General features: G+C 37.8%; 1 protein-coding gene across 11 annotated transcripts in view; it reads right to left on the bottom strand.

Annotated features, from left to right (window-relative positions):
- Positions 1 to 24,333, bottom strand: part of ptprt (protein tyrosine phosphatase receptor type T) — a 326,863-nt gene that overhangs the window by 261,801 nt on the left and 40,729 nt on the right. For all 11 annotated transcript variants that reach the window (XM_026167280.1, XM_026167283.1, XM_026167281.1 and 8 more), the window contains exon 2: positions 16,811 to 16,936. In XM_026167280.1, coding sequence (XP_026023065.1) covers positions 16,811 to 16,936 — 126 coding nt within the window. The remainder of the gene's footprint in view (positions 1 to 16,810; positions 16,937 to 24,333) is intronic.

Raw genomic sequence — 24,333 nt, 5'->3', positions numbered from 1 at the left:
CTGTGTCTAAGTTTGACTACAGGATGAAGGAGTTTGCATCTCAGCATATCCATTTCGTCGTGCTAACACATGCTGCACTAAAATACCTAATTTATGCTCCTGTCTGAAATCTACATTGTATTTTAAAACATGACTGGAAACCCCTCTTTACCCTGACCCACTGATTGTGGGCTGTGCTAACCCGACATGTAGTTACGTTTCTTGGGTGGTAATTGTCTGGCTATGTAGAAGGTTACAGGATAGGGTTACGATGCATTTCCCGCTATGTTGTAAGTGATGACGTAGATTTCCTGCTGAAGCATAAGTCTTTAAGATGTAATGCATTTAGTGTGTGTGGTATGGTACAATCACAAAAGATGAGAGCACAAAGATACTGGTCTCTAACTTACAACCTCAAGTCCCCCAAAAGTGTGTGTGTGTGTGTGTGTGTGTGTGTGTGTGTGTGTGTGTGTGTGTGTGTGTGTGTGTGTGTGTGTGTGTGTGTGTGTACGTGTGAGTAGGTGTGTGTGTACGTGTGAGTAGGTGTGTGTGTGTCTGTGTGTGTCTCTGTGTGTGTGTACTTTTCATTGCACAAGTATGTGTGTGTGCTTTATTTCAAAAATACAGCCCTGCGCATATGAGTGTGTGATACATGACTCTCAGACTGTTAAGTGAATGTGAAAAATGATAATAAAGTTTCATATTGTTCCCTGCGATACTGATGTATGACAGTGTAATAAACACCTGCATCACACAGGGACATTGATTTGCAAACAAAAATACATGCAATACACACAAGCACGCACACACATTTACTTTTTGGGGCATGCATACTTAAGTACTGATCAACAAGAAGAAACAGTGAAATGTAAAGACACATAAAGTGCCTCTGCATATTAGCAGACTTTTATAACAAGCTTACATGTGCACAAATGAGAACCCTTCAACAAACACACACACACACACACACACACACACACACACACACACACACACACACACACACACAGCTATTTGGCTTCCATATATCACTGGGTTTACGATTGCTCTCTGCTATTCCCCACTTTCCTCTCTGTAGCACTGAACCTGTGGGTAATTGGCTTTTTAATGACCTCTGCATTTCCACACATTTCCCATATTGGTTATTTGCCTTCTCAAGCCTAATCTGAGAAGTCACACAGAGAGGGTGATGGTGTGGGTGGGGTGGGGGCAGGTAAGAGAGTAGACATCACAAGAGAAGAGCAGAAGACAAGGTGGAATTTTCATCCATGTATTATGACGCATACTGAAAAATTGCAAAGGCAAAGGAACACAAAATTGAGTAGGAAATTTTTTGAAATGACACAGAGAGTAGCAAAGTAAGTGCATTTATAAAATAAACAAGGATTTCAGTTCTGGGTAATCATCCTGAAGAATGAGACAATTTCATTGCAAAGCTATTCCAAGAAATGTCCGGATAATGTCTGCCCACCATGACCTTCAGAAATGTCACAACTACTATTTCTATCCCTACAAGATTCCATTACGACAACTACATGGACCATTTATGTCTCTGTTGAATATTTAGTTGTTTTTTGTTTGTTTTTTTTACTTATGCTTGTGCAGTGTAAGACGTGCTTGGTATGTCACATTAATATATTACCATTATTGTCTTCATATGGACTTATCTAATCCATATACATTGGACTCTCTATGCAGTATGTGATGTATACATAAGTGATTACATATTTGAATTTATTTAGTGTAAGTCTGTAGATCTTTGTTTTTCTTTGAGCTGCAGTGCATTTTGATTTGTATGTACAACTGTGAGCAGCATAGCTAAGATGTATGACTGAAAATTCTGTTTCAGAGGGATAAAGAGGGAAGAAACGGGCACCAAAAAAAAAAAAAAAAGAATTGAAAACGAGATATTCCCTTCACAGGAAGCAGAAAAGGGCTTTGAAGTAACTTTGCTGCAGGTGTGTCAGCCAGTCAGTAGTCAACAGACAGAAGGGTCAGGCTTTCAAACTAAAAATAAGGTCTTTTATTCAGTCCTGCAAGTTAATTGCAAGTAGTCCCAATGAAGCACCATTTAAGCACCATTTAATCATAGGAACCATTTCCAAAATAGAAACGGCTTGTGTTTGCAGTTCAGTGACTTAACTTGTTGGTTTGATCGTTTTAGCCAAAGCTGTTCACATTGAATGAATAAAACACGTTATAACAGGAGCAAGATGGCATTTAATCTGACAAATCTTTAAAATAAACCGCTAAAGTCATATCCAGTGTAAGCATTTGATAAACAATGTTATAAAGGTCACTGATGAAGGAAATCAGTGTTGGGTTTTAACAAAAACATTAGCAACATATGCAAAATCTGGAAAAAGGGTTAGACAAATGATCACTAAAATGATCAGGTAAGTAGTAGTTCTGACTGTAGTTATTATGGTCAGGTTATTTTCTGTAGGTAGGTAGAATTTAAAACCCATCATGTCAACAACAAGGTTGTGACATTATTAATGTCACATGATTTATTCATGCCATATTTACTGCCACTGCCCCACATATGTCAATAAAAAACAACATTGCATTTGCACGTATATGTGAGATTGTTCCTGCAATTCAATGTGAATAAGTGTCACTTTCACACTTTCCTGCTTAAATGTTTGCTTGTACTCACATATGTGTCCAAATGCACATGAGTCAGTCTGTGTTTGTCACATATGTATAATTATTTCTGAAGCTTTTAGTGTGCATGAAATTGACAAGAAAACGACCTTAAGAAACTTAAACCGTCTCAAAGTATTTGACTGCAGAGAACACACTTGTACTGTAATTGATGTGGTTACATTTGAATTATTGACAAGAATTTCATGCACCAGTTGTCTCTCATAATCAATGCATTCTGCAATTCAGCTGTTGACAAGAGTTTAAAAAAAATCTATTGCATGTTTGAAGACCGTGTTATTGAAATGCATCATTAAAGTTCAGAGAATGAACACAGTCTGCAAAATACAGCCCGGAATACCTGAATAAACAGAACTGCATATTTCATTATTGAAATGCAGTGTTACATAGCACAGTGTTGTTTAGGCCAGATCCAATTTCTTTGAAACTGATGAGAAGAAAAATAGCCATACTTGTTTATCTACCACAGCAGCTTTTCAAAAACAAATGCATACTTCAAGTAAAAACTCCTGTAATCATTTAGATCTTTTCTACAACCATCACAAATGTGGCTTGGTTTCATCTTTGATTTGTTTCTAAGACTTTTACAAAAGCAATTGCACAAATGACACACTGGAAAGACGGGTGAACTGGAGAAGAAGGCAGAGTAGAAAAAAACAGTTGTCTGAATGAACAGTAAATTCAGTTCAATTTGGTTTTATTTATTTTGCACCAAATCACAACAGCAGTTGCCTCAAGGTACTTTATATTTTAAGGTATAGACCCAATAATAATACAAATGAAACCCTAACAATCAAACGACCTCCTATGGGTGAGCACTTGGCGACAGTGGGAAGGAAAATCTCTCTACAGGAAGAAACCAAGCTCATAGAGGGGCAGCCCTTTCAAGCTCAGGTCCTCTACCAGAGGCCTGGGAGCTTGAGGGTCCTGTGCAGTATCTTAACTGTTGCTAGGACTGCGCTCTTCTGGACAGAGATCTCCAATGTTGTTCCGCACTTAGTGCTCCGATTACACTGGGACCACCGTTACCTTCACCCTCCACATCTTCTCGAGCTCTCCACTGAGCCCTTGGTATTTCTCAAGTTTGTTGTGTTCCTGTTATGCTCTCTCTCTTCCTCTCATAGCATAACATGGCCTATGCATACAGTAAGCATAATTTGTACTATCATCAATTGCTTCTTTCTACAAAATACAGAGTGCAGGTGGCACAAATTCACTTTGAGCTGAATAACTCTAGAAAACACTTGTGATATGTTTTATTAATTATTATGTCAAGCGTCTGTTTTAATTTGTTTTTTAAACAGTAAGCACCTCTGAGGATCTAGGACGTGGTAGAAAAAGACTCTATTCTCATAGTAGCAATATCTGGCAAACAGTGACTTTCAATACAATGATCAGACCATGCAAAGAATTTATTAAAGCAAAGAAAATATATTGATGGATATAAGCAAAAATGATGGACAGAACAAAAAGTACTTGCATTACAGTGGGCATATTTTACTTTTAACACTTTAGCAACAAAGCGGGAAATAGTGCCATCCGGCAACTTCTGCTCCAGATGAAGTTGTTGTACCATCAGGAGGTGTATTGGGGTTGCTGCCGTGAAGTTACAGTTGGCTGGAGTTGGTTCAGGGTTTTTTTCAGACTCCACGACTACTGAGGACAAAAATGAGGTTCAAAGAGAGATAATAATTTTCTCTCTATGTACACTGCATGGGACATGTACACCTATTTCCCTATAAGAGCTTATTTCCTCTTCATTCGCCTAAAGGAGAAAATCACTCAGCGAATATTATGGATATTTTTATAACCCCACATGAGTGCTGCCTTGTAAAGACACACACACACACACACACACACACACACACACAGGTAGGCACACGCAAACACACACTATCAGTGTGCTGAAAGGCACATTTGACTCACATGCACAGTAATATAGAGCCCACAGCTGGGTGTAGGGTATATAATTTAACCACTAACTGCAAATGAAGAAACACATCAGGGGCTCAGATTAGATGGAGCTGGCAGAGATGGAAAATGAAACAGAGGCCATCGATGATGTCTTTGTGCTTTGTGTTCTCCCCCCCTCTCTCTCTCTCCTTCTGGTTATCACCTTCTTTTCCTTCCTTGTCTGTCATTTTTAGACATTATTGCCTTTCTTTTAGTGTTTGTCCCATTCAGTCTGCCCCACTCTCTCTCGCTACCCCTTCCACACACAGTCACCCCCACACACTCACATATAAACACAGAGTTATCACTGGCCTACAGGGACTCATTACTTCTGTGATCCAAGGCTTTTATATGGTGGCTTGGTCTTAAAAATGGGCATTTATTGCTCCCCCTGATAAATAGTGCATGTGTGTGTGAGTGTGTTTGTTACTGAATCTGCTGTTTACTGGGTTTCTTTGGAAAATATATATACAGAAAATGCATATTGTGTTGCAGAATGAGTGTGTTTAAGTGTGTATTGAAAAGACAGATAGTCAAAGCAAGAAATGAAAAACAGCAAAGGTCATGTGTGACTGTTGAAGCAGTGACTATCACTTGAACAGATGATGGACAAGATTCTCTGACACCCCAGCGTGAATGGACTGCAAACAAAAATTATTATTTCTATCTTCCCAGGGATCTCATTCTAGAACCAGAGAAAGGGCAAACATAGTGCTTATAAAGTCTGAATAAAAGAGAAGAAGCCAATTGTGTTTTCTTTCAGGAGCAATAAGGGTGTAAAGAAGTAATCACAAACACTCAAACTTGCCTAAAGGAAAAGTAAGACAGAGGTTCAGTCACTGTAGGTGAATACACTCTCAGCTTATCTGTGTGTGTAAAATGCCAAGGCTACAGAAGGACAGTTGAGGAGTGGATTGAACTGCAGAGGTAGTTTGAGAAGTTTCTATGGACATCTTGATACTTTCATTTCGCTGTAAGGCTGGGTCACTGTTTACTTGCCCTTTGCTGTAGTGTGATTGCATGAGCACTGACTCTCCATAGTGAAAGGTTAGTGGGAAGTATAAGTTTGGGAAAGGGTCAAAGAAAGTGCCAATGAGGTCAATAGTAAACCACTGGAAAGAAAGAGCAAAGAACTATTAGACTTTCTCAACACAGAAAGTGAAGAGTAATAAAACACAGAATTGGCACGGCACCTGGGGGTCCTGGCCTGGCTTCACCATCTTTCACATTCTACCTCGCGCCCTCTCTCATGGCTGGCATTCCCTCACCTTGGGGGATTTCCTCGGGCGTGTTGCTACAGCTGGCATGGGATTGGCAGCGGCACCTATTTATTCTCACCTCATCATCCAGCCCATAAAACCACCGTGTCGGGTTCGAATCTTTGGCTGTCTCATGGACAACTAGTTAGACTTTCTCCTGATTATTTCCGAGTGAACGCCTCTTGTGCTCATCACATTTTCTTCTCCACTTTCAGATTTCGCACAGTTGGTCATCTTCACGTTCAGCACTTCGGGCTCTAGAGAGCTGTTGACCTCCCTCACCTGCCTGCCCACTTTCCCTCTGTCTTCCATTCAGAGAGATTCATAAATATTATTGCTGGAGACTGCTTCAAAGTTTATTGACAGTCTGAGCAATTGTGGCAGCTGTTTCCTGTAAGTCAATCGGTGAACTGCGTTTGTGTTTGAGTTTGCTTCAAAGTGCAATTCTTATGAATCATGACATAAATTACATATGAATTTACATATTATTATGATTATTATTGGTTCTGTTTTTTCTTATGTATAGGTAATATCAGTTCAGACAGATTTTCATTTAGTACCCTCTGTTGGTCTCCCTATTGCTCACTCATCATCCAATCCTTCTCCTTCCCTTCATCTTATTCTCTTATCTCATGGTTCAATGTCTGTCACCGACTGCTCTATCTGCTCTGGGTTACAAAGGGATTTTACCAGTCAGATAATCCATCTATCTTCATCTTCCATGCTCTCTGTGAATATACACCACTGCTTTAATGGCTTTACTCAGAAAGATACCAACAGCTCCAAAAAGCTCTCAGAGCGACATTTCACTGGAAGCCACGATTCCCTTGCTCATTTTAAAGTGAAGGAGACTTTTTTTATTTCTCTGTATTTAGCCAGGAAAAAAGCTTGCCGAAGAGCGTAGTTTTATAAAAAGGTGTTCCTTTTAGTTATGTGATCACACTGGTTATGCTGAAGGTCTAAATCTGAAGGTGGAGACCAAATCTTGTGCTATAAAATGGGCAATTATCTTCCATAGTTTTCTTTTTTTTTAGATGACTTAAGGAATATAATGACTGCCAGAATCAGATGTAAATAATCACTTTTAATGACAGTCACATTCCTGTTTCTTATCCAAAAATATGAGAATGTATAAACTCTTTATTAAGTACATTGCTAGTACTCAGTTGCGCCCCAATTTGCCTTCCTTATTGCTTTCATTCTTTGTGGCAAAAATTCAGCCAGTTTCTAGAAATTTGTTTCCATGTTGACATGAAAGCGTCAAGCAGTTGCTGCACATTAGGAAGCTAAACATCCTTGATACAAATCTTCAGTTCCCAAAGTGCATACTGAATTTAATTCTGGAAGTCTTTGGTGTACAGTGAACTCATTGCTATGGTCAAAAATAAAGATGGTTGTGCATGAAAGTGTTAGTAGATTCAGAACTACTCAGACCAGTCCACAGGGCACCAACAACCATGCTACGTTTAAAGTTACTTTAAAAACCGTTCATCCCCATTCTCAGGCTCAGTTTGAACTTCAGCAGGTCGACGTGACCATGTCTTCATGGCTAAATGCATTGAGTTGATACCTTGTGATTGGTTAACTAACCAGCTGAGGAAAAGGTGTACCTAACAAAGTGACTTGTGAGTGTAAACTTCTGCTACACTCTCCTCTTGTTTTGCTGCCCTGATGTGTTTGAGTGTGTTTCTGACCCGGGAAAGTGTATGTATATGTTAGCTGTGCATAACCCATAGATCATTACATATAATATTATTTACAAGGTCAGACTTCATTGCAATCAAATTAACGGTGAATAAAATTCCTTTATATTGATTTGTTTTCTCATCTAATTTATTTTCCACTCACAGAAGCAAGTGCTGTACGTGGGCAACATTATGTATGTCGATTTGAAGCTTTCTTTGCTTAGGGCAGTTGCTTTTTAATAAAATATTTTAATTTGTTGTTAGTCACTAATTGGAACATTTGTCATCCAGATTTATGTGTGGACATTTATGTGTGGCCTGCCATGACTGTGTAGTGAATAAAACATTATCTGAATGTAACACACGAGTACTTTTCTGATCTTGTTGCGAGTACAACAATCATGACTGTAAGGGAATTCAGCTGTTTAGTAACAATAACAATCAATAACACTAGAAAATAATGTAACACAATCACACTACCCACTTGCTGCCATCTGTAATAATTGTATATAATTCCTCACATACAAGGTCTTAAATAATCAGGCCCCATCTTATCTTAATGACCTTGTAGTACCATATCACCCTATTAGAGCACTTCGCTCTCACACTGCAGGCTTACTTGTTGTTCCTAGAGTCTTTAAAAGTAGAATGGGAGGCAACTGAGTTTTCAGGCCCCTCTTCTGTGGAACCAGCTTCCAGTTTGGATTCGGGAGACAGACACTATCTCTACTTTCAAGATTAGGCTTAAAACTTTCCTTTTTGCAAAAGCATATAGTTAGGGCTGGACCAGGCGACCCTGAATCCTCCCTTAGTTATGCTGCAATAGACGTAGGCTGCCAGGGATTCCCATGATGCATTGAGATTTTCCTTTCCAGTCACCTTTCTCACTCACTATGTGTTAATAGACCTCTCTGCATTGAATCATATCTGTTATTAATCTCTGTCTCTCTTCCACAGCATGTCTTTATCCTGTCTTCCTTCTCTCACCCCAACCAGTCGCAGCAGATGGCCCCGCCCCTCCCTGAGCCTGGTTCTGCCGGAGGCTTCTTCCTGTTAAAAGGGAGTTTTTCCTTCCCACTGTCGCCAAAGTGCTTGCTCATAGGGGGTCATATGATTGTTGGGTTGTTCTCTGTATCTATCATTGTACGATCTACTGTACAACATGAAGCGCCTTGAGGCGACTGTTGTTGTGATTTGGCGCTATATAAATAAAATTCAATTGAATTGAATTAATTCTTAAATTAATCCTTTAGCAGCCCTTTTATTTCCACAACAAGAGTCTGTTTGATGTAAAATTCTGTGTAGCAGTTAAAATGACATGGGACAAAGTGGTTCACCTATATAACAACTGTTTAAACCTAACTGTCCATGTAATTCTAGAGGTGCCAGTTGGGTGTTTGTCTTCTTTATACTAAAGTTCAAAGCAAATGAACAGTGGCAACAGCTTTTTCTCAGGTAACAGAAGAAATTGGGGGCTTTGCGCAGTGTCTGTCAGTTTGCTTGTGTCGCTTTTGCGCCATCTGTCCTTTTCTCAGCTCTACTTTGCTTCTTCCTTCCCACCCACAAATCAGAAATGCAATCAAGCTGGCTCCAACAAGGACCCTCGAATCACCACTAGCGGCTAAAAAAGCTCACGGTATATTTAACCTCTGTACCCATCAGCAGCCACTTGAAAAACACTCCCTTGCCTGCCTGTGCACGCACACACACAGTTTTATGCTCTCATTACTATACTCAAGCACACTATACCATGTGAGTGTCTTTGTTTGTGGACTGTACTTGTTTTAGTTTTTAACTAAATACGTGTATGTGTGTGTGTTTTTTGTGTGTGCGTGTTCAGTTTTTGTCACTACTGAGTGGTGAGGCACTCTCTGATTAGCACCCATTTGTTTTCAGATGATCTTAGAACAAAATAAGAGGCAGCGCTGACAAGAGGACAGACACGGCAGGATTAAAATACACACGGATGTCAAAATACAGTTTGAGACAGTTCAAACATACTTTTCTGTCAAGCTGTCAAATTGTAAAAAAAAGAAAAACGATTGAGAGAAACCGAGAGCCACATTTAGGACAAAGACGCCTCAGGAGGAATGAATGCATTGCAGAGAAAGAAGGTCCAGGAATAGAGGAAGAAAAAAGAAAGAAGAAAAGAAAGAGCAAAGACAGGCAGAGCTGTAAGCTTTGTGAAACACGGTTTGGGCCCTGGATTGACAGTCACTGCAAACATCAACACTGCAAATGACAGGGTACACCAGCAAAAAGGCACCCATTCAAACACTCGCACAAACCTCTGGCACTGTTAGCAAAACTCTGGATAGCCTTTGTTAAAATCACCTAAACCCTCAAGAAGGAATAAAAAAGGCAGCATATTTCATTTGGCTGTCAAACTTTTTGGAACCCTGTAAAGCGCCAAAGGATAGAAAATTAGCAGTGTGTAAAACCAAAAACATAAAAGACTTAGTAAAGACTGGGCTATGTGAAAGTCAAACACTTGCATGCAGAAAATAGAACGGGTAGCTCACGTCAAATGACTACGATCACTTTGCTGGCATGTGGATGAAGTTGATTTTTGGCAATGTTGGCCATTTTTGACTCTATAATATAGTTGGAAAATACAATTTCAATCTTGCAGCTTGCTGTCATTTATAGTCGTCGTGCAGCATGGGTTGCCCCACACAGGTGTTTTCACTTGTGCCTGATTAGACCACTTCTCAGGACTGTGGGGGCGTGTATATATTGACTGACATCTCCCTCGAGCTGCAGATGTCTGGACAACATACTGTACATCTTTGTTTGCTGCAACTGGTCAGACTATTTTTGGTGATATAATTAACGGGGTAGCTGTGCTTCAACCAGAGCAGAGGTTTAATTAGCTGGAATGATTGACTGCATCTATTTAGCCTTCAGAACTGTGCAACTGTGTGAGTCTGTCCAATACAGGTTTTTATTTTCTTGGGTGCAGGTACACATATTGCACTAGAACTGAAAAATCGTGGCGTTATAACATAACAGGAACTTGCAGGAAAATTTAATTAACTAACCATTAGCCAGTGTATTCCAAGTGTTTATGACTGGTTAGTTAGGTGCGCATCACAGGTGGTATAGGTCTTGTAAGACCATGCTAAACAACCATAAACATTGGTAAACCTTGTTCAATTGCACAACAAACATTCCTGTACATGCAACCAGTATCCAACACCCCTAACAATATTTATATAGCATATATGAAACTATAATAGTAACTGTTAGAGTTAACTATCCAGATTTTCACAGGTGACTATCCTGTTTTTTCCATGTTGCAACTTCATTATATTATTATGACATACTATTTTTTTTCTATGGACCTTCAACACCGTGTAGAGTAAGCCCACATACTGTTTCATACTTATTAACTGTACACCTGTCTTGAAGAGATTTTTTATCTTTCTGATAATGCTAATCGTGCTCTGTTCTCTTTTAATCCCTCTGTATTATCTTGCACTTGCTTTAATATTTGTATCTGTATTTCAGCTGCAACAACAACCCAATTTCCCTTCAGGGCTCATTAAATCTTCATCTACTTTGTCTCATTCACAGAAAGGCTAGAAAGACATTGTCTGTCAATGCTGAAATCATTAATGAACATGTTTCTGTTGTTATCTGGGTTCAAAAACACAGAGCACACACAAACACAACAACAACAGCCAATTGGGTGCTATTATGAACACTGTCTCTTTCCAGAGTTAAGAAATAAAGGTTTCAGAGACAATATCAGCCATAAACACATGAGACATACCAGATGCATGACAACTGTAAAAGTGTAACACACACACACTGGCTGAGGGTTTCTGTAAGTGCTGAACAGAGACTCAAAGAGAAAACAAGAGCAAAGGATATATTCTTCTTTGAATGGTCCTCCTCTGTGACAGAATTAAGTCTCTTTCCATTTCCACCTGAACCCCTCGGCCCCTTAAATCTCTTGTTTCTGTGTGTCTGACAGTAAGAAATATGTCAAGTCTACTTCACACTATTTTACAGCACAGAAAGGTCCAAATTAAAACAATAGGTGGTTTTATGGTAACCTACTGAAAGTTCTCCATGCTCCCCAATTTGCCTTTTCGTGCAGATAAGTCAGTAAGTAAAGTAAGACTCAGTGGAGTAAGAGTCATTAAGGAAGTCTCAACTCTTTGTGTCATTTTTCTTTTGGTTTCCTTTACTTTCTGTCACTGTCATATATTTTTCTAGATGCCTGTCTGCCCTCATCACTCTCTTTTGTGTGTTTTTGCATCATTATGTGGAGTTCTTTTGAGCCTCCTGTCAATCGTTACCTCACATTCACTCCATCCTCACTCTCCAAAATCACTTGATTTCCATTTTAGTTTTATTATTTCAGTCATTTTGCCACATTTAACTTTTCCTACTATCTATATGAATGAAATGCTGCCATCTGGATTTATGTATTTTTGTTTCTTCACACATACAATAACGCAGGAATAAATTTACATTTTTTTTTTATTAGGTTTGTATATGTTGATAATGAAGGTGGTAATTTTTCTCTGTCTTTATTTATCAATACATTGCTGCCCACCATCTAAAATCGCTCACCTTTTGTTGTATTTTTCTGTCTCCGTATCTTTACTCTTCCACTTCCTTACTTTAACTCCCCCCTTCATGCTCTCCCTCTGATCATTTTTCACATTTCGGATTGTGGCCGTGTTGACGGGTGCTGAAAACATTGACTTGCTTTGATGTTTGATGTTTGCTGCTTGTGTAAGTTTGTCTCGCTGAGCCTAGGGTTTGAAGGTAATAAGAGGTATGAGATATGAGTGTGAGTGGGGAGCTAGGCAGCGGGTACAGAAAAAAAGCAGAAAAAAAACGTTTTCCTTCGGCGATTTGCAGGTTTGCAAAACTTGGACAATGAAAAAAGAATTGCTGCAATGGCATTTTTAAAAAATTATTATCCTATATGTATTATTATTATTATTATTATTATGAAAAATGCTAGCCAGAGCTCAACTAATACTTCCAAAGTGTAGTCTACTGGCCAAAACTTCCATCTAAATAAAACAATAAGTCAAGCAAATAAACATTAAATAGCATAATAGTAAATAAATGAATGAGTTTTATGCTTCTAAAGAGTCATCAAAAATAAAAGGTGCAAAGTACAGAAAAAAATCAAAGACTGGAATCTGAGTATGTTTTTGATATTTGTAGGATCGATTTTGTTTTGTAGTGATATACATAAACATGTCATATACATTGTACCATTTACTTCATGAACTCTCAGGATTAGATCATTGGGTCTTTGTATATGTTATCAGGGATGGAAAAACAGTCATGCCATCTAATCTCGTCACATCTCTAAGTTGTCAGAGGTGTGGATTATATCATCACCAAGTCAGTACAGATGATGAAAGAAGACGTTAAAGCGCTGATTCAAATCGTGCCTTACCACGAGATCTATGAGCTGTCAGGGTTATGGACTATATGACAAAGATGTCTAAATGGCGGTGGAGACAGAGAAATGGAGAGAGCGATGGTGCCAATCCAATCTTGTCATATCTACAAACTGTCAAGTGTGGGTTATGCTCTATGACAACCATATCAGTCACATCAATATTATGGAGGTGAGGCGAGAAAGAGGATTATATGACTTATATGTATGACTTTGTTGATAATGGAGGAGAAGAGACAAAAGCAAGGGTTTGCTGTTTGCTTCTGCATTCATGCAGGCTACATGCTGTCCCCAAACTGGCAGAAAACATCTAACACATTAGACACTCACCTTTGTGAATGTACAGTAGATACACATTTGTAGGTTTACAATATTTTAAACATTTAAGCTTATTTTTGAGGTTTAAATGGTTAAATGCGGTTCGAGGTTAATTCAAATATTCTTAAAAACATTTGATAGTTTTAAGAACGTCTTTTTTCATATCTTAGCTCAGTGAAACCAACCTTTTTTTTCAACATTTCAGACTAAATTATTGACACTACTGACTCATTGCAAAGAGACCCGGCACACAGAATGCACTTGCCTTGACACAGCCCTGTAGTTGGTGGAGTTTTCAGCTTTTTTCTGGGCTAAATAAAACACAGCGGTAATATCCTTATGACTTTTTTTTCACTTTTATTGTCCATTTTCCTTTCATGTTTTTTTTCACAGTCAGATCTATTGCCACTGCTCAATGGAGATTACAGAAATACTTCAGAACATGTAAGTGTGTTGCTGTAATAGTTTTATGTTGCATCAGGGCCTGCAACTAACATCCCAGCTATAGCCTGCTTTGATCTAATAACCTACTGATGAAATTCATGTGAAGATGTTTTAGTAGCATCTCCTTCACACGCTTTTAGATCTGATATTACTCTTACAGATGTAGTTCAATATGATGTCAAGTTTGATGATATTTTTTTAGGACAATCCTAAAAGATGATACAGATATTTCAACATAAAGTAATCGTCCATCCATGTTTAACTGAAGTATAACCACAGGTGATTAACAAATGTAAAGAAAAAAAGATCTTCACAGACCTACACTTGACAAATGCTTGGAAACAGTGATATTTTTAAAGTGTGAACATTAATGTGCAAAGGTTTTGAGCAACCCCTCATTTTTTTACATTTTGTTTCCATTTTGCTATCTTGTCAATTGGTCTTGAGCAATAGGTTTTCAGACTTCCTGAGGGCTTTTTTCTTTGGACATTGACTGCTCGTTCACATATTTTTAGTTGAGTCATCATACCTGACCCTTATCAGAGGAATGTTTTGTTGGTAGTTTGTTTGTTAAACCAATTGTTTAAGCATAAAAAAAGCACCTAAATCAAGTGATGAGCCAGCATTACGTCTAAAAATAACAAAAATCTGAGCACAGATTTTAAATGGTATCTTTTGAGACTTTGTTTGTGGCAGCTTGGTGCACAAACACATAATCTGTCCCCATCTCTTTAGTTGAATCTATGAAAAATACCAATGTTAACACATCTTCACAGATATAAAATACCCTAAGAGCTATTAGCTAAGAAACTTCTTGTATTGTGGAATGGTTTGAAGTGTGTCCATAGAAAATTTAGGAAACCCAAATAGAAAGACAATAAAAGGACAAAAATGTAAGGCCTAAAAAAACTATCTACAGCAGATGAGCAGCTGACGAAAACCACATCTTTAGACCTGACACATGATGTATTTATACACCTCATCTATTTTATATTTACCCAATGTTTAAGAAGTCTCATTTACCACTAATAAAAGTAGTTTAACAGGGATAGCTTTGCCCTGAAAGAGCAAGATACTGATATTGTAGTATAGTCATCTGGGCAGAAGCATTAAAAGACTTAACAAAATGAGAAAAAAAATGAGACACAGACAAAGAGCTTGACAGACAATTTGTTCTTGTCCTGGCTTATCAGATCTGTAGCTATCAGGGCAAAGTGTGCAGCTGATAAGTCTATGATGAGGATGGCTTATAGGCCATGATGGATATCACCAGTGACAACCACCACCCACAAGGATAGATGAGACAGATAACTGACATAAGACATACATACTAAGAGCCAGATGTCTGGCATAGCCTTCATGCCCATTCACTCGTATCAGATCTTCAGTACAAGATCTTACTGTGGTGAGCAGAGGCAGTGGCTGACAGACCTATTATTGCACCAAACTGACATGTCAGAGGCAGAGAATTATTGGAGGGAGACATGATGATGATATATTGGGGCAATAATTGACATGACTATAAGATAATAAATGATGGTGAGAGAAATAAGACCATTGGTTACAATATGATAATTATATAGTAATTAATTACAGAGGGGAAATGGCAAGGAGCAAAACAGAGGGATGTACTTTCCTGTAATAATATTAATCGCTGTTACAGTAAGTCATTATTTTTTATTGGCTAGCAGGGACACAAAAACATATTCTGCTTTGTCAAACCTGGTTTCCATTTCAAATCCTCACTATCTGACAGCATTATTTCTCCACAGTAACATTAGAATCTACATCAAAGTGACATGGAATAAAGTGAATATAAGTAAAATTCTGTCACTGTTGTATATTTGTGTTTCAGTCTGATTTGGATATTAACATATTAAGGATTAAGGTTTGAAAGAGAAAAATAATGCCCTTACTGGCATTTAAAATAATTTGAATAGCTTTGAATTTTAATGCTGCATTGCTAATAGATTTTTTGATAAACAGTCTTGTCAGTCAAAGAAGTAAATTTGGCAACAAGAAGAAGGTGACTCAAGTTATAGACAGAGAAATGTAAGAGAGAGTGTGTGAAAAAGAGCATGTGGGAAAGCAGGCGTGTTAGAAAGTGAGACAGTGGGCGAGATAAAGAGAGCATAAGGGCAGAACTGTGTGAGAGAACGAGATGGATAGACATGCAGTCTGATTGCCATTTGGCGTTTGATAAGTAGAAAGTGACCCAGCTGAGGTCATGTCACGATATGTCTACTGACTCTGCCAACTCAGAAGGACAGAAGGAGAGATGAAGATATAGAGAGAAAAAAATTACCACAAATTCATATGCAAATAGGAGACTAATAAAGTGTTTATCCTACAACTTTAAAAGTAATGTCTGTACAATTAAACGCTGTAGTTCTTGGTAAGCCAAGACCTCCAAATCCCTGTAAAAACAATTACTTAATCAGGTAATAAACCACTACAACATCTACAGAATTCTGGAAGTATCTACCATTGATCTTTTTGTTTGTTGTTGTTGTTTTTTTTTAACTATATACAACAATGACTTAATGTTAGAGATATGTGAAATTGATTTATTCTTAAAATGAAAAACTGTCCTTTAAAATGACTGATAGTGGGCTCCTTACAAAAATAAGTATTGCTACATTTGTGTAATTCTGAAACGTCACAGGAACACTAACTTTTTTTGTTTCTTTACCAAAATAAGACAGAAATAAAAGAGAGTCATTTCCTGTTCTAATGAATGCAGAAATATGAAAATAAATTATAATCCAGAAAAAGTATATTTTTTCTGCTACATACATGATGCTTTCGGTCCTGTTATAAAAATGTAGCAAATGGTAATCATTCCTTATCTATTATAAAATCACGTAATATTGTACATGATTTTTATGTTTGATTTTATCAACCTAATGTTAACTACAACTGACCAAGACTAGAAAGGATTTGATTTAATTTAATTTGGTTGTGATACAAAAATCAAAACCATAACCATGACAATAATTATAATGGGTCTCATTATAGACACCATACAAAAACTTGAACTACAATACAGAGAGACATATGTAGAATCTTACCAGTAGGTAGGGCAGGATCCATGGTGGGCTTTTCCCAGGAGTTGACTTGTTCCCAGGTAAAACCATTGGTTCCCAGAGAAACACTGTATCCACAGCTGCTATATGACTCCTCAAATGTACAGCCACCTACAAAGAAATAGAAAAAGATGCATGCATTTATACATGACGATGAATTCACTGAAGCAGCGGTTGAACCTCAGAACTGCAAATGATAGTCAAAGATGGAAATGTAATGTGTAAGAAAAAAAATGACCAAAATTAAACAAAAAAACTTTAATTGTTATAATTGTTACAGTTTTAGCCTTGAGTTGGTAACAGCTGATAGTTGTAGCAAGTCAATTTGCCCAAAGTTAAAAGTCTTTCAACTGTAGGAAGCAGCAAGCCTTAAGCAATTACTGTCACAAATGCAAAAAAGTAAGATCCAGCACTACATCCGTTTACTAAAAAAGGCATGAGATGAATCATTATTTTTGCATTACTTTAACAAAGAAGGCTTTAAAATGAATGCAATTTGAATCCCATATTGTGGGAACTCGTACTGAGATAGTTGAAGAGTAGAAAGAGGTTATAAAACAATCATGTAATAGCTAATGGTGACCATAAACAGAATTAACAGTAGGGTCTGATCTAATGAAATTCTTAATAATTGAAACTTCTCCCTATTTATGCGACGACAAATACGGTCTTTATAAGCTCCCTTGGTACTGTTAACAATATAATACCAATTAAGTTAACAGCGTGAATTGAAAGTGCCAGTGCAGACAGACACTGTCACAGTTTATCAGGGAAGTGAAGAGAACAGGGGGAGTGAGAAAGAAAGAAAACAGACTTTATGAGAGAGGATGCCTTTGCAAGAGAGAGTGAGAGAGTGAGTGAGGGGCACATGAAGAGAAAGCTCTGTGTGTCAACATGATTAAGTCACAGTGTCTCATCATTATTTCATGGCCCAGCTAAGACACATTTTCCACTGCATTAGCCTTCTCTTTTAGCCTCAAGCACTGCATACACACACATCTGCAACAGAGTCCCTTAATTAGACATATGCTTTGACACACAACCGTTTTAATTTGTTTTGAAGTATTTGAAATTGGAGAACGTCATTGCTTTATTCACGAAATCATTTAATGCTTACTTTTTTTGTCTGCCTCTTTGTCCCAGTCATCCACCGAGGAAATAAATGCCAGTTTAAACTTCATCAAACATGTTTTTAGATTCCAACAAGGCCAAATCAAGATGGCTTTGATGCTTTGTAGAATATTGGCAGCATTTAACTGCAAAATCCTTCTGTGGTGTTGTAGCATAGCTGTTGTGATGAGAGCTTAAACTGTACATCGCCCACTGGCTTGTGAAGTCTTATCTTGAAGCTAGCTTTGAAGTGAGCATTTTGGTCCAGACATGACAAATAAGGGGACATCTGACTAGGAAACTGCATGTTTATGTTGTAGGTAGACCTGGCCTAAAGCTTGCACTGTTTTAAATTTAAAAAATGACCTTAAACTACAATATAAACTCATCTGCACAGTGTTTACTGAGGCTACAGATCAAGTGAGCTAGGCTGTTCTCCTTTAGATGTCTATGCATTCTTACCTTTTTATTGTAACCTAATGATTTGGTTACAAATCATCACGGAATTGCCGCAAATCATCACCTGTTATAAATTGCAAATAATTCAGGTTTAAAGGGCTTTGCATTGGCTTCATTTTTCAGACCTGGATGCTACATAACCGAATTTCCCAGAGGAACCCACCCGAGGGATTAATAAAGTTTTATCTTATCTTATCTTACATCCATCTTTTACATACAGTCGGTGGATAATGCTGACGTGTCAAGCAAGTGCCCATTTTCTTAAAAAGACTAAGAAACAATGGCTGAGTCACACCTTGTGACTGTGGCTCTGCCTTTTCTCGTCACTACAGACTTGGTGTTGAGAATTAAGGCTAGTTCCAAGCTATGAGGCAGGTGAGACTTCCACAATCCTATTATTGAGGATATAGGATACAGAGAGCTGGAGCATTGTTTACTCATAAAACATGCACAGGTTTAAAATGCACAGCAGATTGCATATCCATATATCCATATATTGATATCTTTAATACACACCCTCTGAATAGGGTCTAAAATATATGATATGGTTTTGATTATGCTTCTTCAAGCAAGCCTTACATCAACTGGGAAATGAATTTGAAAAACATGGGGAAAAAATTCATCCATCTGCATTCCGTTTGAAAAAAATAACCTCCAGCAAAGGGTGAAAACTAGGAAAACACTATTTTTCTCACAGATATGAAAATAACTGTTATAAATTAATCAATACAGAGATAATTAGCCTTTATCGCCCCCTCGTTGTTCAGTGATCTCATTAGAAATGAAAAGAAATCAAAGTGAACTCATTAGAACAGAGGGATAAACAGGCAAAGGGGGGCTGTGGGGTATCTATCAATATTCAATATCAGAACTGCAATTTTAAGGACCACAATCAGGGCACGAGAGAGAGAGAGAGAATTGGCTCACAGCAGTAGCCAAACATTCAGTATGTGTGTGTCAATGCCCCTGATCTAGTTTTGAAATTCAGCACGACTCCTCCCCTCTCTGCACGCAAACATAATCACATGTTCTCAGTCATAAAATGCATTTCCATAATGAAAACATAACACTGCTACTCGAGTGTGATCTGAAGCATAGGCGTGTGTGTGTTCTTGTGTGAAAGTGGATGCGATGGTGAGAATGTGTTGCGGCGGGATGGTACGTGTATGGGCTCATGTATGTGTCATTGCTTTTATGCATCAGCCATTATTGTTTGCGTCTGTGCATATGGTAACGTGTGAATTAGTGTGACACCAAAACAAGCATAATCTCTTTGTGTATGAAGTTTAGCATTAATGTATAGGATATATAAGGATATATAATCAATTAATAATACTGCAGCCTATGCATACATGCACAGATAAAGATACACATGCACAGAGAACAATCACCCCATGTGATGCCTGTTATATGATTATTAATCAAAATTCCCTTAAAATGGGTTTGTGATTCCCTTATTGTTTAAATTTGGCAGCACTGGTTTGCTCTGCTCTTTGGCACTCTGTAGTTTTCTGTTAGTCAGCAAACGTGTTTCCCTAAAATTGTCAACTTCTATGTCATAGCATAATGGAAAACAACTTAGTTTCCATCATCTCGATTAAATAAACCACTTTTCTGAATTACAATAAAATGCAGGAAACAGGAAAAGCATTCATGTTTCACTTACACTCTCGTGAATAGTGTAGCCTATACATGAAAGGTGGCTCATATTGAAAACTGAGCTACATGTACCCAACAATCTGCAGCTCTCTAAATGTATCTGTAAAAGGACAAGACTCCTCCTGTGGGTTTCCAGTAAATGCTGGTGTATTGATGCATGCTGCTTTTAAAAGCGGCTGATATAAAGTCATTGTTCTATCAAAGAGGTTTTTCAGTATTATAGCGCTATTACAGTATCATTTATTGTACCCAGACTCTACTCAATATCTTATCTCATGCATTTTTTTTAGTGAGTCATAATAGTTCCCTTTCTCTATGCTGTGCTGTTTACTTCACTGACATTTTGTTCCTAAAAATAAAAATTAAAAAATTAAAAAATGCATTTGGAAAAACAACGAAGTCTTCCAGGTAGCTAGGGTTGTGCCGATGGATGATGATGTCAGGGACTGACGATAGCCAACTTTTAATGTAATTTCCCCATTGATAGATTAAATTAATGTCATTATTATGAAATGGGCATGCAATGGCTGTGTATGGAGCAGTTACAGTGACCCATCATCATCAAATCTGAGAAAACCGGAGATTGTTCCTAACTGCTGGATGGATGTTTTAAGCTAGAGCACAATGTGACAGTAAATTTGCAGAAAAAGTTCAGCTTTGTTCAGCTTTGAACATAATCTAAACAGCGAGGAGAGTGATGTGAAAAATTTTGCACAGATAAAGACAAACAAACTGGACAATAACTAAACAAAGAACCAGCAAACATTACAACTTTTAAAAATGTTGTCTACCGTCCCTCAAAGGTGAGCACTGTAACGTAAAGTTCATAACTGCAACTTTGCATATCGCTACCTCTTGTGACAGAATTTACCGATGCCAATGACTCTGAGAAAACTATTTTATTGCAAAGTTTTCTGATTTTAAATGCTGATGTGACTGATTGGTCTTTAAGCAGATGGTTTGGTGTCTTCAGTGCCAGAGCATCATTTGTCTTTCAGTCTGCTGTGGTTTAACCACAAAGAATGATCTCAGTCTTACTTTAGCCACTTAATTCCTCCCTTGTAAGTGTTCTCTCATTTTTGGATGGTGTCACATTTATTTGCATGCTATACCTTGCTGGCAGCCAGCGAAAAATATTTAACCAAGATTAAAAAAAAAAGAAGATTAACTCCAGCTCCTTGCAGTAAAACCTATGATTTTCTGGCAACAGAATTTGGAAACTGTTTTGCAAACTTGTTTTTCAGTTGAGTAATTCCAGTTTTGCATTTAACAACTCCAATATCCCAATGAAAGCTTTAATTTTTTTTTTTTTTTTTTTACAACTCATCAGCGGCAGTTATTGTCAACAAATTAATAGGCAACAGAGAAATTACAAGGACTTATTGTTGTCACTGCAGTTGAGATGTAATTTTTTTGGCTGTCAACAAAACAGTCTCACCAAAGCTTAATAATCAAAATGATAATTACTTTATTACAGTGCTAAAGGTTTGCACAAATGAGGTTTAAAGAGACAAGTGTGAACACATTTCAAAAGGTAAAAGCAAATTGTGGAAACTCATAAATTTAGAACCTATTGAGAGATGGAATCCAGGTAACAGAACTACAGCATTACTTCCTCCCCAAAGGTTTCAGTCTATTTCTAATGGGATTGTATTTTTAGGCCACAATTTATCAAAGAGTGAATATGGCCTGATTCATTTAAAATGTATTATCAACACAAGTGCACGATAGCATGTAATTACCCAAATGTAATATGTGTCGTCTAAGTATGCTGTAAAATGATACAATGTCACTTAACAATATTAATGAATATTTATGTTTTATAAGGAAGTAGGTTATTGAGGAAAGATGCATGCAGAAGTGATTTCTCTGCTTGAGCTCATTTAGCCTTTTGGTTAGATTACATAGATCAAATCAACTCTATATCAACATAATAGATGCACACACACACACACACAAACACACACGGTCATTACGCAAGCAACCTAGCTTTCATCCACAAACGCTCGTAAACATGAGGATATAGCAAAGCAAATCCCCATAAGAGCAAGTTGGTGCCCTGAAAATATCCACTTACGGACACAGGAACATATCTTCTAATGATAACACTTATTTAGACAGAATTCCCTGTCTTTCTTATGTTGAAATTTTCATTCCCCAGAGGCACCAATAGCAGCCATTAAAGCCTTTCATGTCAGCAAAAGCTAACGCAGTTGGACAGGACCCATGAAGCCACAAACCAAAGGAGGGCACCCAGAGGCGTCAGACTCTAAAGAGTCTGTTTACTGCTCACTTAGATAACATCAACTGATCCTGAGCATCACTGTATGTTCAAGTATGTGTGCTGGAGCAAACCCAGGTCATGTTACTCTGTGTTCATATGTGAGTTGTTGTGTGCTGAGCAAAACATTTAGTAAACCAAAAGTGGATAGTAATGAACTACTATGTGAAGCTGAACTTGATTATTTCCATTTCTCAGTACTTCTACACCATATCACTGGGAGATGTTGCATGCAAATTAAAATCTCAACAGTAACCTGAGGTGGCTACAGAAACTGAATGTAGTTTTGATCTAGCTAAAAACTGTAAATGAATCATAAACATAACCGAGGAACAAGAAATCAAAGGACGTACTGTATAAACTGTACACACATATATTTAATATGGTTTTTATTTTTCCTATATTTCCAGTTTGGTGTACTTTGTGTGTTTAGAGCTCAGTTCACATTTCCAGGCATACAAGTATCCAACAGGAAAGTCTGAAAAACACAGGTATGGCTTAATATATGAGTGTGTATGCCTCTGCATGTGTAGGCTTTCACTGAATAAAAGTGAGTGTACTTTACTCACGCACGCCCATCCCTTAGTTAGCTTGAATTAAATCCACTGTCAGCTAACATGCCAGGAGCTTTAAATATTCCCATTAAGTCATTTAAAACATATGCTATTATATGCTATTTGCTCCCATGGTCTCCTTTCACACACACACAAAGACACACACACACCCCAAGGCAAACAAACTCACTGGATATCTAAATGCCATTACTACCACCCGAATACGCTTGGATAATAAGAGAAAGGAGGCAGAGATTTGTTAGAGTAACACACAACTGGAACAGATGGATATGAAGTCTGTGTGTGTTCCAATTTATAAGTGTGAGTGTGAGACAAAGTGTTTGGTGGTGGCAGAGGTGAAATAATTCTGTTCATGCAACCAAAACTTGATTTAAAGAAAAAAGCCAAAGTTGCAAAGTGAAACGTTTTGGGATTTTGCCCGAGTCACATCAACGGTTTTGTCTGGAGACGAGGGAATGGTAAGGGAGAAAGGATGTTTACTATAAACACGGGTGCTACTTTTACAAGTACTTTATTAAAAAGGAGTCAAGTAATTTAAAACACGGAGGATACTGGTATGTTTATATACAGTAGCTCTGTGAATTGAAAAGCTTGGAGTTCGAAAGTCAGCCCAGTGAAAGAAGCAGTGAACCTAGTGAACCTATGCTAAATCCAATTTATTTGTAAAGAAGAAAAAAATTGAAACTTGTACCAAAATACTGGTAGACCAAAGGTCACAAGTTGTAGTTGATTCTGAAAGGTCTTTAGGAGGGATCTCCAGTGTTTGTATGAGAGCAGAATGTAAGTGAAAAGGAAACGAGCATAGAGCCCTAAAACAGATGGAGTGCAGGTGTTAAAGATATGATCTGGTAACATGCAAATGATAACAGGTACTGGTGTATGCAAAGAATTTCATGTAATTGTTTTGGTATTTTCATGTTTTGCATTCTTGAGTTCAGTGAAAGACCAAAAAAAAATAAGAGGTAAACAGTGAAATTTTTGTTAGTGTCTGCATTACGTAGAACTAATGCCAACATAGGAGCTACGGAGATGCGCTTGGATGCAGTCCTCCAAAAAGTCGGCAGCGTGTAACCTGACGGCAATGTCAGTGTCTGTAGCTACAATACTGACTGGTTGGAAATTGGCTTAAACTGGAAAGAGACAGACAGCTGAGCTAACAACATGAGCACAAGCAGTGCTGTGGTGAATTTTCCACCTTCTGTCTCCTCTGGAGCAGCGGCTAAGCTGAAGGACTGACAACAACAGAAATACAAACAAGTGTAACCAACAGACTGGTTGTTCTACATATTCCTGACACTGGCGCCAGATAATAATAGCATTTAAACATGGATCTGGAAACCTCTGCATAGCACAGATGCAGTACCTTGCCAGGTGCTTAAGCCAATTATTGAATACTCAAACCACTCTGAGGGAGCAGGAGACTC

The sequence above is a fragment of the Astatotilapia calliptera genome, chromosome 5, assembly GCF_900246225.1.
Source record: "Astatotilapia calliptera chromosome 5, fAstCal1.2, whole genome shotgun sequence".
Classification (NCBI taxonomy): domain Eukaryota; kingdom Metazoa; phylum Chordata; class Actinopteri; order Cichliformes; family Cichlidae; genus Astatotilapia; species Astatotilapia calliptera.
Note: the sequence above shows the minus strand (reverse complement) of the source record. Positions and strands in the feature narration are given on the sequence as shown.